The sequence below is a fragment of the Podarcis cretensis genome, assembly GCF_951804945.1.
Source record: "Podarcis cretensis genome assembly, chromosome: 13".
Lineage (NCBI taxonomy): Eukaryota > Metazoa > Chordata > Lepidosauria > Squamata > Lacertidae > Podarcis > Podarcis cretensis.
Genome location: NC_137182.1, coordinates 40,295,985 through 40,308,720, shown reverse-complemented (window position 1 = coordinate 40,308,720; position 12,736 = coordinate 40,295,985). Strand labels below are relative to the sequence as shown.

Genomic DNA, 12,736 nt, shown 5'->3' with positions numbered 1-12,736 from the left:
GTATTAATGCCACCTAAAATTGTATGAGTCTTACGCAGTACTACTGGCTCATGTTCAGCTCAAGATCAACTTCATTTTTACTGCTGCTTCCACCCTATACCTGTGCACTTGATTATGGCCATGATTATTTTGCCTAAATGCAAAACTCTGCATTTGTTTCTGTTGAATCTCATTTTGCTTCCGTCCAGTTTCCCATGCTATCTTTTCCTAGTTCATAGCATTTAATCAGCTTGCAAATCACATTATCATGGGGGACACTATTAGGTGTTTTGCTGAAACCAAGATCATTGCATTCACAGTCGTTCTTCAATCCACTAAACTAGTAACTTGATTTCATATTTCCTTCCCTCCCTCACACTCACACACAGTATATATAGACACACATTTATTCTTTGTAATCCGCGCAGGCTTCTGCTAACTACTGCATTGCTATCAAGGTGCTTGCAAACTGACTCCCTTGAAATCTATTCTAGTTATCTTCCCTAGCACTGAAGTCAGATAGACTCATTTCACAGATCCTCCTTTTCAAGATCTGGAACAATTGCCTTCAGCCCTGTGGCACTTCACCTGTTCTCCGGGATCTCCCAAAGATGATTAAGACAGAAGTTATGAGAGTACACCAGTGAGTTCCTTTTAGTACCCTCTAGGATGCAATTCATCTGGTCCTTGAGACGAAGCAATTTCAGGTAGTGAGGCATTTCCTGATGAAAGTTCTTGCCAATCTCAAACAGAAGCTCTGGCCACACTACTCGTGTGCTGACTATGCTACTTATGGAAGATGGAACACAATTCCCCTTTGTGGGGGCAAGACAAGAGGCAAAAGAGCAACTGAGCAATCCAGCCTTCTGTGCCACCTGTTAATATTTCACCATCCTTACTGAGAAACAGGCCTAGTGCCCTTCCTCTTCCTTCAAACACACCTTTTTATTGTTCTTGGTAGCACTCACCAGATCTTCTGCTCTCCCAGCAAATCTGGACTACACAGTCCTAGTGGCCTGCCCTTCTATTTCTTATACAGTACATGCCTTTTTTAAATCTTCAACTCATTAGGCTGCTCTGGCTTTAAGGAGGGGGGGAGTCCCATTTTCTTCTCTTGCTGGCTTGTTTGAGATGGCTCCCGTTTTCTTCTCTCATTGGAATAGTGCCTTTAGTAACCTCCTTTCGGGATTTATCCTGGTCAATGCTGCAAATTCTGATGGAGAGTCATGGGAACAGGGAGTGGGCATAAGCCAGGGAGACTTATGTGTCCATCACACACTTCCAGGCCTGGCCTGGCCATACTTTTAGACAGGATAGGAAGGCCTGCCACAAGCAACTGTGTTTGTGGTACCATTAAGGGCAGCACATTGTCATGTATTTAACTTTATGTTCTTTTAGTAACATATTTGGGGGGCCCATTTGACCTGTCCACATCGGGCGCAAAACCATATGTATCCATCTCAACTAGACACACTTGTTTCCCCATCAAACATTTCAGTTGTTCATCAGAAGACATTCAGTACCCAAGTGACACACCCATTTGCTGGGTAAAATGTGAATCAGCTCTTAGAAAGGCAGAGTCTTCCATCTATCCTTTTGAGCAAATGTTTGCAGCTAGGCAAAAATTTGGCATTTGCTCTTACCTTAAAAGTCCTGTCACTGAGGCATGAATCACAACATTTTTTGTCCAGTTTCTAAAGATTACTGTGTGTGCGCGCACTTATATTTGTAACGACGGGATGGTTTCTTGTATACATCCTACTACCACTTTAAAATATCTGTAGCAAAAATAATAATAAAAACATCGCAACAAGTAGCAAAATTTGGGTGCTTACTAGAAACCATCTAGTAAAATATATATATTTCAAAACACTGGTGATCTTTCTATTTTATGTAAAACAATCCCCAAGTGGGTTTTGAAGGATAAACTCCACAAAAATATTTCATAAGCAGATTGACTTCAAATGTTTACATGTGCAGCGAAAACCTCTCCTAGTGCTTAAAAACGTTCACTTTTTTCTCCCCTCAGGAGATTTCCAGCACTTTTTCAGAGTTCCCTGCCTTTAAAGGGATTTTTTCTTTTGTAGTTTAAAAAAAAAGAAGAAGATTCTTCCCACCTCATAAAGGGATGCACTTTTTCACAAAGATTTTTCTTAATCAATACAGTTTGTAGATGAAGGTACATGACTGAAGAGAATCAAGAAACCTCTGGCCTCAGCAAGAGGCAACTTCTTCTAAGGGCTCGTGGGGTTTAGGAGAAGAGGGAAGTTTGGGGTAGGGGTTTGGGGGAGGGTATGTGTAGAAATTGCAACTGGAATTTTATATATATATAAAAAATCCCATTTATTGACTGGTTTGCATGTTTTTTGGAGTCTGTAAACAAAAAAAAATAAAAATTGTGGGGCGCAATCCCCACGCACACCACTGCGAGGCCTGTGTCCTTTGAGCAGAGAGAACCGCTTGCCACTGTCACTCGGGAATGTCGATTACCAATTCATCGTCACCATCCAGGGGGTCTTCGCCACTTCCCTCCCCGGTGTCACTGAACATCTGGTGGGGCACTGTACTGAGGATGGTGGGCGGCGGCAGCTTGGGGGTCCCGCGGGGCGAAGGGAAGGGCAACCCCACCACCACAGATGAACAGTCAGAGTGGGAGGTGGGGGGCAGCGGGAGCTGCAGTGGGGAAAAGAACAAGAAATTGTGGGTGGGAGAGTGAGCCAGGCAGCGCCAAACCTCCTCCTCCTGCATTGCATTCTCTAGTCCCACACAGAAAGGAGCAGTACGTTGCCCACCCCCGTACGAAATGGCAGAATTTTGCGGAAATTTCCTTCCACCCAGAGTAACACTGTACTTATTTTAGCCTGCCCAAGCCCATAACACTTGACCTCTCTTCTAGAACTTTCCATGCTTGTTACCGAGAGCTTAGCGTTTATCCAGGATGTGTAAGGACAGGATGAGCGAGCCTTCCAATAATTTACAGGGTGGGTCTGCAATGTTGTACGTAGCACTGAGTCCCATCCAAGAGAACCTCCTCTTTCTGCCATGCCCCACATCGTTTTCTTCTTAAAATGCCTCTGTGTCTTTTGGCTAAAAAGGTGCCGTATTGATGGGTTCAAACAATCCCCCAGAACAAACAAAAATTGTCCTGTGAGGGAAAGTGAAATTTCCCAGCGGGTTGCTCAGAAGAACCCTCCACAATTCCCAGGGTTCCCTGGAGAGAAGCCATGATACCACAGAGGTTCAAAATGAGTTTTAAGTTTGCAGTGTAGTTGCAGCTTCATTGCTTTTCTATGTTTTTATGCCCTACTGTGTTCAATGAGAATAATTCAATCTACATGTGCATAGAAAACATCACAATGTGTTTGCGTGTATATATAGAGAGAAACACACCCAAAATTACATTCTATTCTCCCCACCCCCAAATTATATTGAAATACAGCAATAAGAGCCCCAAATTTAATTCAGTCCCCTACATTCAGACTTCAACCTCTCCACTTAGTGGATTGCAGACACCCTCCCCCCCCCCCATGCAATCTAGATGGTACCTTGAGCTTGCGGGGCCTTTGGGGCCGCCTGGCAGAGCGGGTGGCGTTGGCATCAGGTTGGGGGGGCCCAGGCTCAGGCTCTAGTGCCAGGTAGTCAGAGGGGAAGGGAGCATAAGGGGGTGAAGCCAGCTGGGTGGGAAAGGGGTGGAGGCGGGGTGGGGAGATGGAATAAGAAATCAAAGTATGAATGATGAGCATGCAAGCCCCAGAAAGGGGTTCCGAGTAAGAAGCCACACACATATAATTTGAGAAATCTATGCCTGTAAGCTTGAGCTGGCCAAGCATCACCACCGGCCATCTTAAGATCAGACCAGAAGGCCACCCAATCCAGCCCCCTCCCAGCAACTCATGTTCAGAGATAGCGTGCCTCTGAATCTGGAGGTTCTACATAGCCGTAGCAGCTAAGTAGCTTTTGGCAGACCTCTCCCCCTCTGCAGATTTGTCTAAACTTTTCTGAAAGCCACCTGAGCGAGTTGCCATCACACCCCAGCGGCAGGGGACTCCATAAGCCATGGCACGTTTTGTGAAGTAATATTTTCTTGGGTTGATGCTGAATTTCCTCTCCATCATTTTTACTGGGTGAGCCCAAGTTGTAGTATTATGAAAGGGGAGGGGAAAGTCTCTCTCCACCTTCTCCACTCCACATGTCATTTTATAAATCTCTTACCACAGCCTTCCCTATATTGGTGCCTGCCGGAAGTTTCAGATGACAAGTCCCATCAGCCCCAGACTTGGTTAGTCACCCCCCTCTACCCACCCCCCTAAAAGGCATACAATTTTAGTCCTTCCTTGGTAGAGGAGGGGTTCCCAGTTTCTTGATCATTTTGGCTACCCTTTTCAAGCAAATGTCAAGCCTTCATTGAAATGGGCCTTCTCCTCTTTGAGGGGACCAGATGTACATACAAAACATGACTGACTACCCAAACACATAGCTCAGACCCAAACACTGCATGGGTGTGCATTATTATACAAGGTGTAGGTAACTAAACATCACCCCACCCCACCCCGCATACCAGTATGATGAACTCACTTCTCCCAACATATTATGCTATCTCTGGCCAAGGCAGAGAGAGGTTCCATTTCATGTCTATATAGCATGTTAGCAGCCACAAATAAATGCTGTAATAGAAAACAATGAAGCAAAATGGAGGTGGTATGGGGAGGAGAGGGTGAGGAACAGCCTTGGGCGTTCTGACATCCATATCCAATGTCAGTTCTGTCCTTGAAGTTAGGGAAGCCATTTTGAGAGAGAGGCCCAGAGTACTTGTGGCCATAATGAGAAATGGTTATCCTGCCAAACTTAGCAGCAGTACCAAAGACACCAGAGTGACCATTTTGAATGCTGCCCAAGAATCTTGGCCAGAGTGGGCAATGGCATTCAAGCGTCTGTCAGCGCAGCCATGGTGGACAGTACACAAGATGAGCGCCTTTGTTTCGTCTTGGCCTAGGAAAGCAATGGGAACTTCATTGCCACTCTAATCCCTGACACCATTGCCTCATCTCTATGGTAGGCCATGTTAAAGGCCAGGTTAGTTCAACTAAAACCTAGCCAAGCCATTGCTGGCATTTAAGAAGGACCTTATCCAAGGCCATATTTACCCCACACATTTAAAGCACTAGCATGACACTTGGAATAGTCATGGCTTCTTCCCCCAAAGAATTCTGGGAGTTTTGTTAAGGGTGCCGAGAGTTCTTAGGGAGCCCCCTATTCCCCCCTCAGAGCTACAATTCCCAGGGTGGTTTAACAGTCAATCCCTCTTTCCAGGGATCTCTATCCCTATCTCTCAGTGCTTTAAACCTACGGGGCAAAGGTGGCCCAAGTCTTTTCCTACTTCACAGCATTTGAAGGCAGTGCCTGCAAAGTTTGACTTGAGCAGCCCTATCCTACCCAGTCCTTTTACCCAGACAGAAATGGAGTTACTCACAGAGGTCAAGTAGGGAGATGGCGTCCCTGAAGCCGGGAGCCCAAAGCCGGAAGTTGGCTGGAGGGAAAGGCCTGAAGACGAAGGGGATGAAGCGCTGCCAAGCTGCGGACTTTGTTTTCTGTGGGTAGAAGGAGAAAGGAGTTGCCATGCGGATGAAAAGTTGACACGAGCGCAAGCCACAAGGCCAGAGCACCTACGGGCATGGCTTGCGCATGGTGCCAAAGAAATCATACTGAGTGGCTCAGTTTACACGTCACACATCTACCCTGTACGTGCCTATCATTACTCAATTACAATTGGATTTATATCCCACCTTTCCCTTTAAAGAAGCCCAGGGTGTCAAAATAGTGAATACATTTTTGTATTCTAAAAAATAAAATAAAATTCAGAGTTGCCAGAAACAGTGTCTTTCAACTATCAAATGTTCAGGTAAAATTTCTCCTGGAAGTCAATACTGAGGGAGGGAGACACACCTCACCAGAGAGGGTGTTTCACAGACTGGGAATGGCCTCAACCAGGCAGCCCCCAGTGGAAGCACCAGCACCACCAAGGCTATATATCTGCTGATCATGTCTGTTCCCCACTTTTACTGGGAGGAAACAAGACAGAAATAAATATTGGTTTGGTTTGGTTTGTTACGTATTTTGTGTTCTCATTTTGAATTTTTATGCTGTAAACCTCCCTGCAATCTTTGGATGGAGGACAGTATATAAATGAAATAAATAAACTTTAAGAAAACAAAAGCTATGATAGCTGGCACAGGGTTCAGTCCAACCTTGGGATTAGGGTTTGTTTTGCTCCAAAAAAGCCACCACCAGTAAGCCAACAACAACAAAACCTGGCTTGACTGTGGTTTAGTTGGGAGCGAAGAAAGCTACAGTCCACGGTTCAGGAATAACACAAAGCCAGGAATCACTGTTTATGTTTCCTCCCAGCATCTTTGGGGTAGGGGAAAGCAGGGGTGATTTGCTCATGCACCGTAATGTGTGGTTTATGGCTTTACTGTGGCATGCAATGGACGATCAGCCAAACAGACATCTTTGCTTCCTGTAAAGATCACCCCCTAGCATATACAGTGGTACCTCGGGTTACAGACGCTTCAGGTTACAGACTCCGCTAACCCAGAAATAGTACTTTGGGTTAAGAACTTTGCTTCAGGATGAGAACAGAAATTGCGCAGCGGTGACGCAGCAGCAGCAGGAGGCCCAATTAGCTAAAGTGGTGCTTCAGGTTAAGAACAGTTTCAGGTTAAGAACAGACCTCCGAACAGACCTCCAGAACGAATTAAGTTCTTAACCCGAGGTACCACTGTACATAAAAATGGCCCTGCAAGGTCATGTAGGAAAACCACATGTGCTCTTTTTGGCTTTCTAAAAAGGGAGAGCATTTTGAAAACTGGCTGAACTTGGCCAAGCAGAAGGATTCTGCCCATTGGGGAAGCCCACAGGATATATCATCCCGTGGTTGGTGGCACTGATCCTCACCCTTCATCTTGGAGACCAGGGCTCACACACTCACCTCTTTAGGGACTGTGGCTCTGCTCCCTTGGGGACCTCCCCATCACTATTGTCAGAGGAGGCTGTTGCCTCTGAGTCTGAAATGAAAAATTAGCTTCAGTCAGATCTGAATACCAACGTTCGGCTGAGGAACTCAGGTACCTAACATACATGGGGGTAATTTTATCCATACGACACTCTTGCGAGGCAGGTTAGGCCGAGAGATATAATTTGGGCAAGATTATCCCATAACCTTCAAGGCTGAGTGGTGGATTTGAACTCGTGTCTTCCCAGCCTAAACTCATGCTGCTTCACTGATTCATGTGACCATCTCCTAGTGCAAGAGCTCTTGCCCCAGATCCTCCTCATTTTGGGCCTCAAACTGCAGACATTTAGGATTAAGCTATAATGTCCTTTCAAATGACTTTTAGCTACCAGTCTTTCTACCACCACATTTATTGAATTATACGCTACCATGACATAATCATGACACTGCTTTGTTATTTTGGAGAAGGCCGTTACTGCTGCTGTGGAAACAACATTTCATTTTCTTCCACTTCTTTGCACATGTCCAAGACAGTGTGGGTGGGCTACGCTCCCCAAAGCAAACAACCAGAAGAAAGTCGTGAGCCTTGAATTACCTGATGATTCTTCATCCACGTTCTCATACTGGAGCAGGCGATCAAGCAGAAAACTGGAAAACAGGAAACGATCAGGAGGAGAGGAAGTCACAATCTCAAATGCAACACTTAATTTCTAAGCGGAGAATGTCTGAAGCCAGCACTCTGCCACCTGCCTCAGAAGCCCTGCTCTTCAAACCCAAGTGGCACAGAGATTGCACCAGAAAATTCAGTAGCAGAAGAAAGGCACTCTACATGTACACTGAGGCACTTTTCTCTATTTTTAGTGCTCAAAGTCTCAAATTCTGCTCTGGTATTGTAAACAAAATCTGGATCTCAATGCTAGACATCTTTGACATAAACTAAGTCCGGCTGCCACCTCAGATATCCTGTTCCTGCTCCCTCCCCACCATTTATGGAGCAGTCACCTTTTCAAGGCAAGGCTCGCCTGCAACATTATTAGCAGTTTTTCAGGCAGAAACCAAACAGGTGCAGTTTTCCCTATCATGAGATGCATTGATTTCCCCCTGTCACATAGCTTTTAAGGACCCAGGAACCTTGCCCAAAAAAGATGGCAACCCTATCTATTATTTATTTGTTTGTAGAATTGATATCCCACCCTTCATCACTAAAATATTTCATTTCTCCCGCACCAGGCCCACAAGCATCTCTCAGTGTCAGCGCCACAGCCTCCCCCATCTTCTCCCCATTCTGCACCCCCTCTGCCCTTCTCTATCGCATCAGCGCACCTTTTATCCCGTGAAACTTTTAAGAGTTTCCTTTGCGCTTTTCTCAGTTCTTCCTGGAAACATTCTTGTTCCTGAGAAATAACAGGAGAGACCATGCAAGCCAGAAGGAGACTTTAAAACAATATTAATATTACAGCTTTATTCATACAGAACAAAAATTATTTTGTTGTGAAGGGATGTAAATGTGGGAAAATATAATTTGTTAAAATTTTTGTTTTGGAATTTAATCTTAGAGAGGAAGCTGGGGAAAGGGGAGAGATTCCACCCCCCTCCACCTGAAATTAGAAATGGTAGAAGAAAAAATTCCAAAGTTGAAACAAACCAGCAAGGTCGTAAGTCAAAAGAATATACTGCAAAATATGAATCTTACGATTTGCTTTCAGAATTTAAAAGAGAATTGTGCGAGATAAAGGAAAATGTTGATAAAACAGCTTCTCAAATCCGGGAAAATACTAATTTACTTTCAGAGGCTGTGGGACAACTTAAAAGAGGTGAACATACAAACCACTGAGGTGGGAAAGGTTGAGGTGGTAGGCTCAAGGAAAATACAAGGGAAAGTAAAGGTGATCCACAGTAAAAATGGCACCTCGTGTGAATTGATCTGGGAAGATTTTACTTTGATGGAGACAAAACAGAAAGGAAGGGGGAAAGGTATGAGAGGCTACTATACATGGTGGCAATGTAAAGTTATTAAGAAGGCCTGGGAGGGAACATATAAAGATCTGAAGAGAATGTTGAAAATGACCTTTGTTTAAAAAAATAGAAGCTATGATTCTGAAAGGTACAGGACTTGATGGATTTACTAGGCAAAATACTTTGTTCCTGCACCTGAGAGTGGATGCCAGGCCAAGACCAGGCCATCCCCATAGAAGGAAGAAGCCACCGCCAAAGAAGATTGGTAAAATAAATTAGTGAACTATGCAGGACATATTAGACAACTTGAAACCCAAAGGACATTGGTTTTCTCTTTTTTAAATAAGGGAAATGTTTAAAGCATAACCTTGTAAGCTTTGTGGGTAGGCTTTTACATTAGTTGAACTTTTAAAAGTCACTTGTAATAAGATGAATAAGGTTTAAATATTGAATTGTTAAGAATATAAGATTTTAAGGACGTGCTTGAATAAGAGTAAATAATGGAACCAGGAGGGGAAGTGGAGGAAAGTCTATTAAGATTATGGTATAAATTTTTGAATGTGAATATTATTATTGTTTTTTATTTTGGTTGTTTTTGGAAAATTAATTAAATGTTATCGAAAAAAGAAAAGAATGCCAACCTGTTAGTCAGCCATTCTGGAATTAATTGCAGGACAACGAAGTGTGATTTTTGCAAGCTCTTGTGAGAACTAAGAGACATATTTTGAACCTGAAAGGATAAATACCCACCATCTATTATGGAATGGTCCAAAGACCCTAAAACTCTTGCTATATTTGAACATACTTTTTAGAAATACAAATCTCGCTTGGATATCTTTTTGGACAGCATATATTGAGCTATTTGTCTAAACTAAAATGTATTGACAGTTACTTTATCATTAATGTGAGCTGACAATGTTTTTCTTTTTCTTTCCTTTTTCAAACTATCAAATCACTTAATCAAATAATATTTATATACCAGAGGGAAGGGGTGCTTTTTGGATTTCTACTAAAGGGTCAGCTCTGCTCCCAAAAATCATCACGTTTCACACTAGTCTTATATTCCTTTGTTTCAAAGAGATTCCTTGCTGTTCTGCTGGTTTTAAAATGCTTTCACTGAAGGACCAGGTGCGCAGCCTGGGAGTCATTTTGGACTCACAGCTGTCCATGGAGGCGCAGGTCAATTCTGTGTCCAGGGCGGCTGTCTACCAGCTCCATCTAGTATGCTGGCTGAGACCCTACCTGGCCGCGGACTGTCTTGCCAGAGTGGTGCATGCTCTAGTTATCTCCTGCTTGGACTACTGCAATGCGCTCTACATGGGGCTACCTTTGAAGGAGACCCAGAAACTGCAATTAATCCAGAATGCAGCAGCTAGACTGGTGACTGGGAGTGGCCACCGGGACCATATAACACCAGTCCTAAGAGATCTGAATTGGCTCCCAGTACGTTTCCAAGTGTTTCAAAGTGTTGGTGCTAACCTTTAAAGCCCTAAATGGCCTTGGTCCTGTATACCTGAAGGAGCGTCTCCACCCCCATCGTTCAGCCCGGACACTAAGATCCAGCGCTGAGGACCTTCTTGCAGTTCCCTCATTGTGAGAGGTGAGGTTACAGGGAACCAGACAGAGGGCCTTCTCGGTAGTGGCGCCCGCCCTGTGGAACACCCTCCCATCAGATGTCAAGGAAATAAGCAGCTATCCTATTTTTAAAAGACATCTGAAGGCAGCCCTGTTTAGGGAAGTTTTTAATTTTAATTTTATTTTATTTATACCCCGCCCTCCCTGGCCAAGACCGGGCTCAGGGCAGCTAACATCAAGTATAAAAACCATTGATTAAAATACAACTTAAAAACAGGATTAAAATACAACTTAAAATGCAGCCTCATTTCAGTGGAAGCCCAGATCAAAAACTGTTTGGGGGGAGAAAATGTCAAATCTTCACCAAGGCCAAACATCCAGACTGGTCCTACGTGGACCAGAAAAAAGCCAGGGAAGTCCCCAAATAGGGGTTTCATCACAGAAGGAAAAGGAAAGAGGGGGAGGGGATCAGGCTGATTCCAAGCCAAAGGCCAGGCGGAACAACTCTGTCTTACAGGCCCTGCGGAAAGAAATCAAATCCCGCAGGGCCCTGGTCTCATGAGACAGAGCATTCCACTAGGCTGGAGGCCTGGATGAAGCTAATCTGACTTCCTTAGGGCCCGGGACCTCTAGAATATTGCTATTTATGGACCTTAAGGTCCTCTGCGGGGCATACCAGGAGAGGCAATCCCGTAGGTATGAGGGTCCTAGGCTGTATTGTTTAATGCTGTACTGTTTTTAACACTCGATTGGGAGCTGCCAGAGTGGCTGGGGAAACTCAGCCAGATGGGCGGGGTATAAATAATAAATTATTATTATTATTATTATTATTATTATTATTATTATTATTATCATCATCATTATTCATTGAATGTACTGAACTGTAAATGTTTTAACTGTGGTGCGCTGCTCTCCAGACTGAAGAGCGGGATATTAGATGGCTATAAGAAAGCTCTTCTCACACATTTATCTTTTTTTTTAATGCTCAGACAATAACCCTACAAAGTAGGTTAGCACTATAAGCTCCCACATATTGCTCACTCTTAACCTACAGCTGCCTATCACCGAGCTCATGGTAAAGATAAGATTTGAAACAGGAATGCAGAACCGAAGTACCTTCTCCAGTTCTTCTTCAGTTCACTGCTCCCCAAACCCCCAGAAAAGCCCCCCAAACCTAGCACACACACCTCCACGTCACACTAGGTTTCGAAAGATCCTAGGCATGTTTTTTAGGGAACAAACCCCACTGAAACCAACCCCGCTCTCAGCTCCCTTACAAGTGAGCAGGCTGTCCAGTCTCGGTCCAATAAAGGTTTTAAGATCTACTCGGATCTCCCTATAAAAACAAAAGCGCGGGTTGATTCAACAGATCTTAACCCGGGGCGCCCCACGTGCTCCCCCCCCCCACGAGACCAGGATGCCCACAATGTTTTGGACACATGGAATCGGAAACATGTTGACACAGCATAACCTGCCCCCCCTCGGCTACCACCCCGTTTCTCACTCATCCGTAACTCACTCCACCTGCAAACGTAAAAATTGCCCCCTCCTTCAAAAATAACATGACCTGCTACCCCAAAAGTCCTTCCCTCCAGCGCCTCCCCCCAAGCTCCTCACATAGATCAGGAACTTCAGCCTCCTCTTCAAGGCCCTGTAGCGCCTTTTGTAGCCCCCGCTGCCAGGATCAGGCTCTCCCGCCCCGTTCATGCCCACCTGGGGGAGCAACTGGAGGCAGGAACTGAGACTGGGAAGAGAGAGAGCGCGGAAGGGGGGCGGGGGGAAAAGGTTACAGTGGAAGAACTACATTTCCCGGCATGCTCCGGGAAGAAGCCTCAGCAAAGCGGATGGGCAGGAGGAGCAGGACTACGACTCCCGGCATGCCTCGCGGCGGGGAGGCTCTTTCCACAACAACTAACCCCCAATTTTTATTATTATTATTATTATTATCTGGAGTCCCTATTATTCAGACACGTCATGGGAGCTTTTGAGGGGCCCAAACTCAGGGAATTAAACAAAGGGCAGCGCAGCGTAATATAAAGACAACGTTCCCCCCATTGGACGCGCGTTGGCTTGTCACACCCGAAAGTACCCGCTACCGCCCCGTTGCTACGGGCACGTACGCGTTGCTAGGACTACGTTTCCCGTCAGGCCCGGCGACGCCGTCGAATCCGCTCCCATTGGCTTATTTGCTAACCCTCGCGACCCCCGCCTCCC

The 12,736-nt window shown here is 45.0% G+C and overlaps 1 protein-coding gene across 2 annotated transcripts; it reads right to left on the bottom strand.

The window, feature by feature from the left end:
• Positions 1-1,920: 1,920 nt before the first annotated feature.
• On the bottom strand, positions 1,921-12,610 carry INO80E (INO80 complex subunit E). 2 transcript variants are annotated; one of them, XM_079951395.1, is made up of 7 exons: positions 12,140-12,602; positions 8,315-8,385; positions 7,587-7,639; positions 6,968-7,043; positions 5,450-5,567; positions 3,525-3,653; positions 1,921-2,652 (listed from the first exon to the last, which is right to left on the bottom strand). In XM_079951395.1, exons 1-7 carry the CDS (start codon positions 12,227-12,229, stop codon positions 2,449-2,451), a joined length of 741 nt encoding a protein of 246 aa, XP_079807521.1. In that variant the 5' UTR covers positions 12,230-12,602; the 3' UTR covers positions 1,921-2,448. The 2 variants fall into 2 exon arrangements, with proteins under 2 accessions (XP_079807521.1, XP_079807522.1); XM_079951396.1 differs by lacking the exon at positions 3,525-3,653 and having other exon boundaries at positions 12,140-12,610.
• Between the last annotated feature and the right edge of the window lie 126 nt (positions 12,611-12,736).

Bases quoted from the DNA above. Each gene is read 5' to 3' on its own strand.
- INO80E (XM_079951395.1), bottom strand. From the start codon at position 12,229: ATGAACGGGGCGGGAGAGCCTGATCCTGGCAGCGGGGGCTACAAAAGG. The intron at 7,640-8,314 runs GTGCGCTGATGC...CCTGTTTTCCAG, and splicing joins AAAGTTTCACGGGATAAAAG to TTTTCTGCTTGATCGCCTGC. The intron at 5,568-6,967 runs GTGAGTGTGTGA...TTCTACCCACAG, and splicing joins GAGCCACAGTCCCTAAAGAG to AAAACAAAGTCCGCAGCTTG.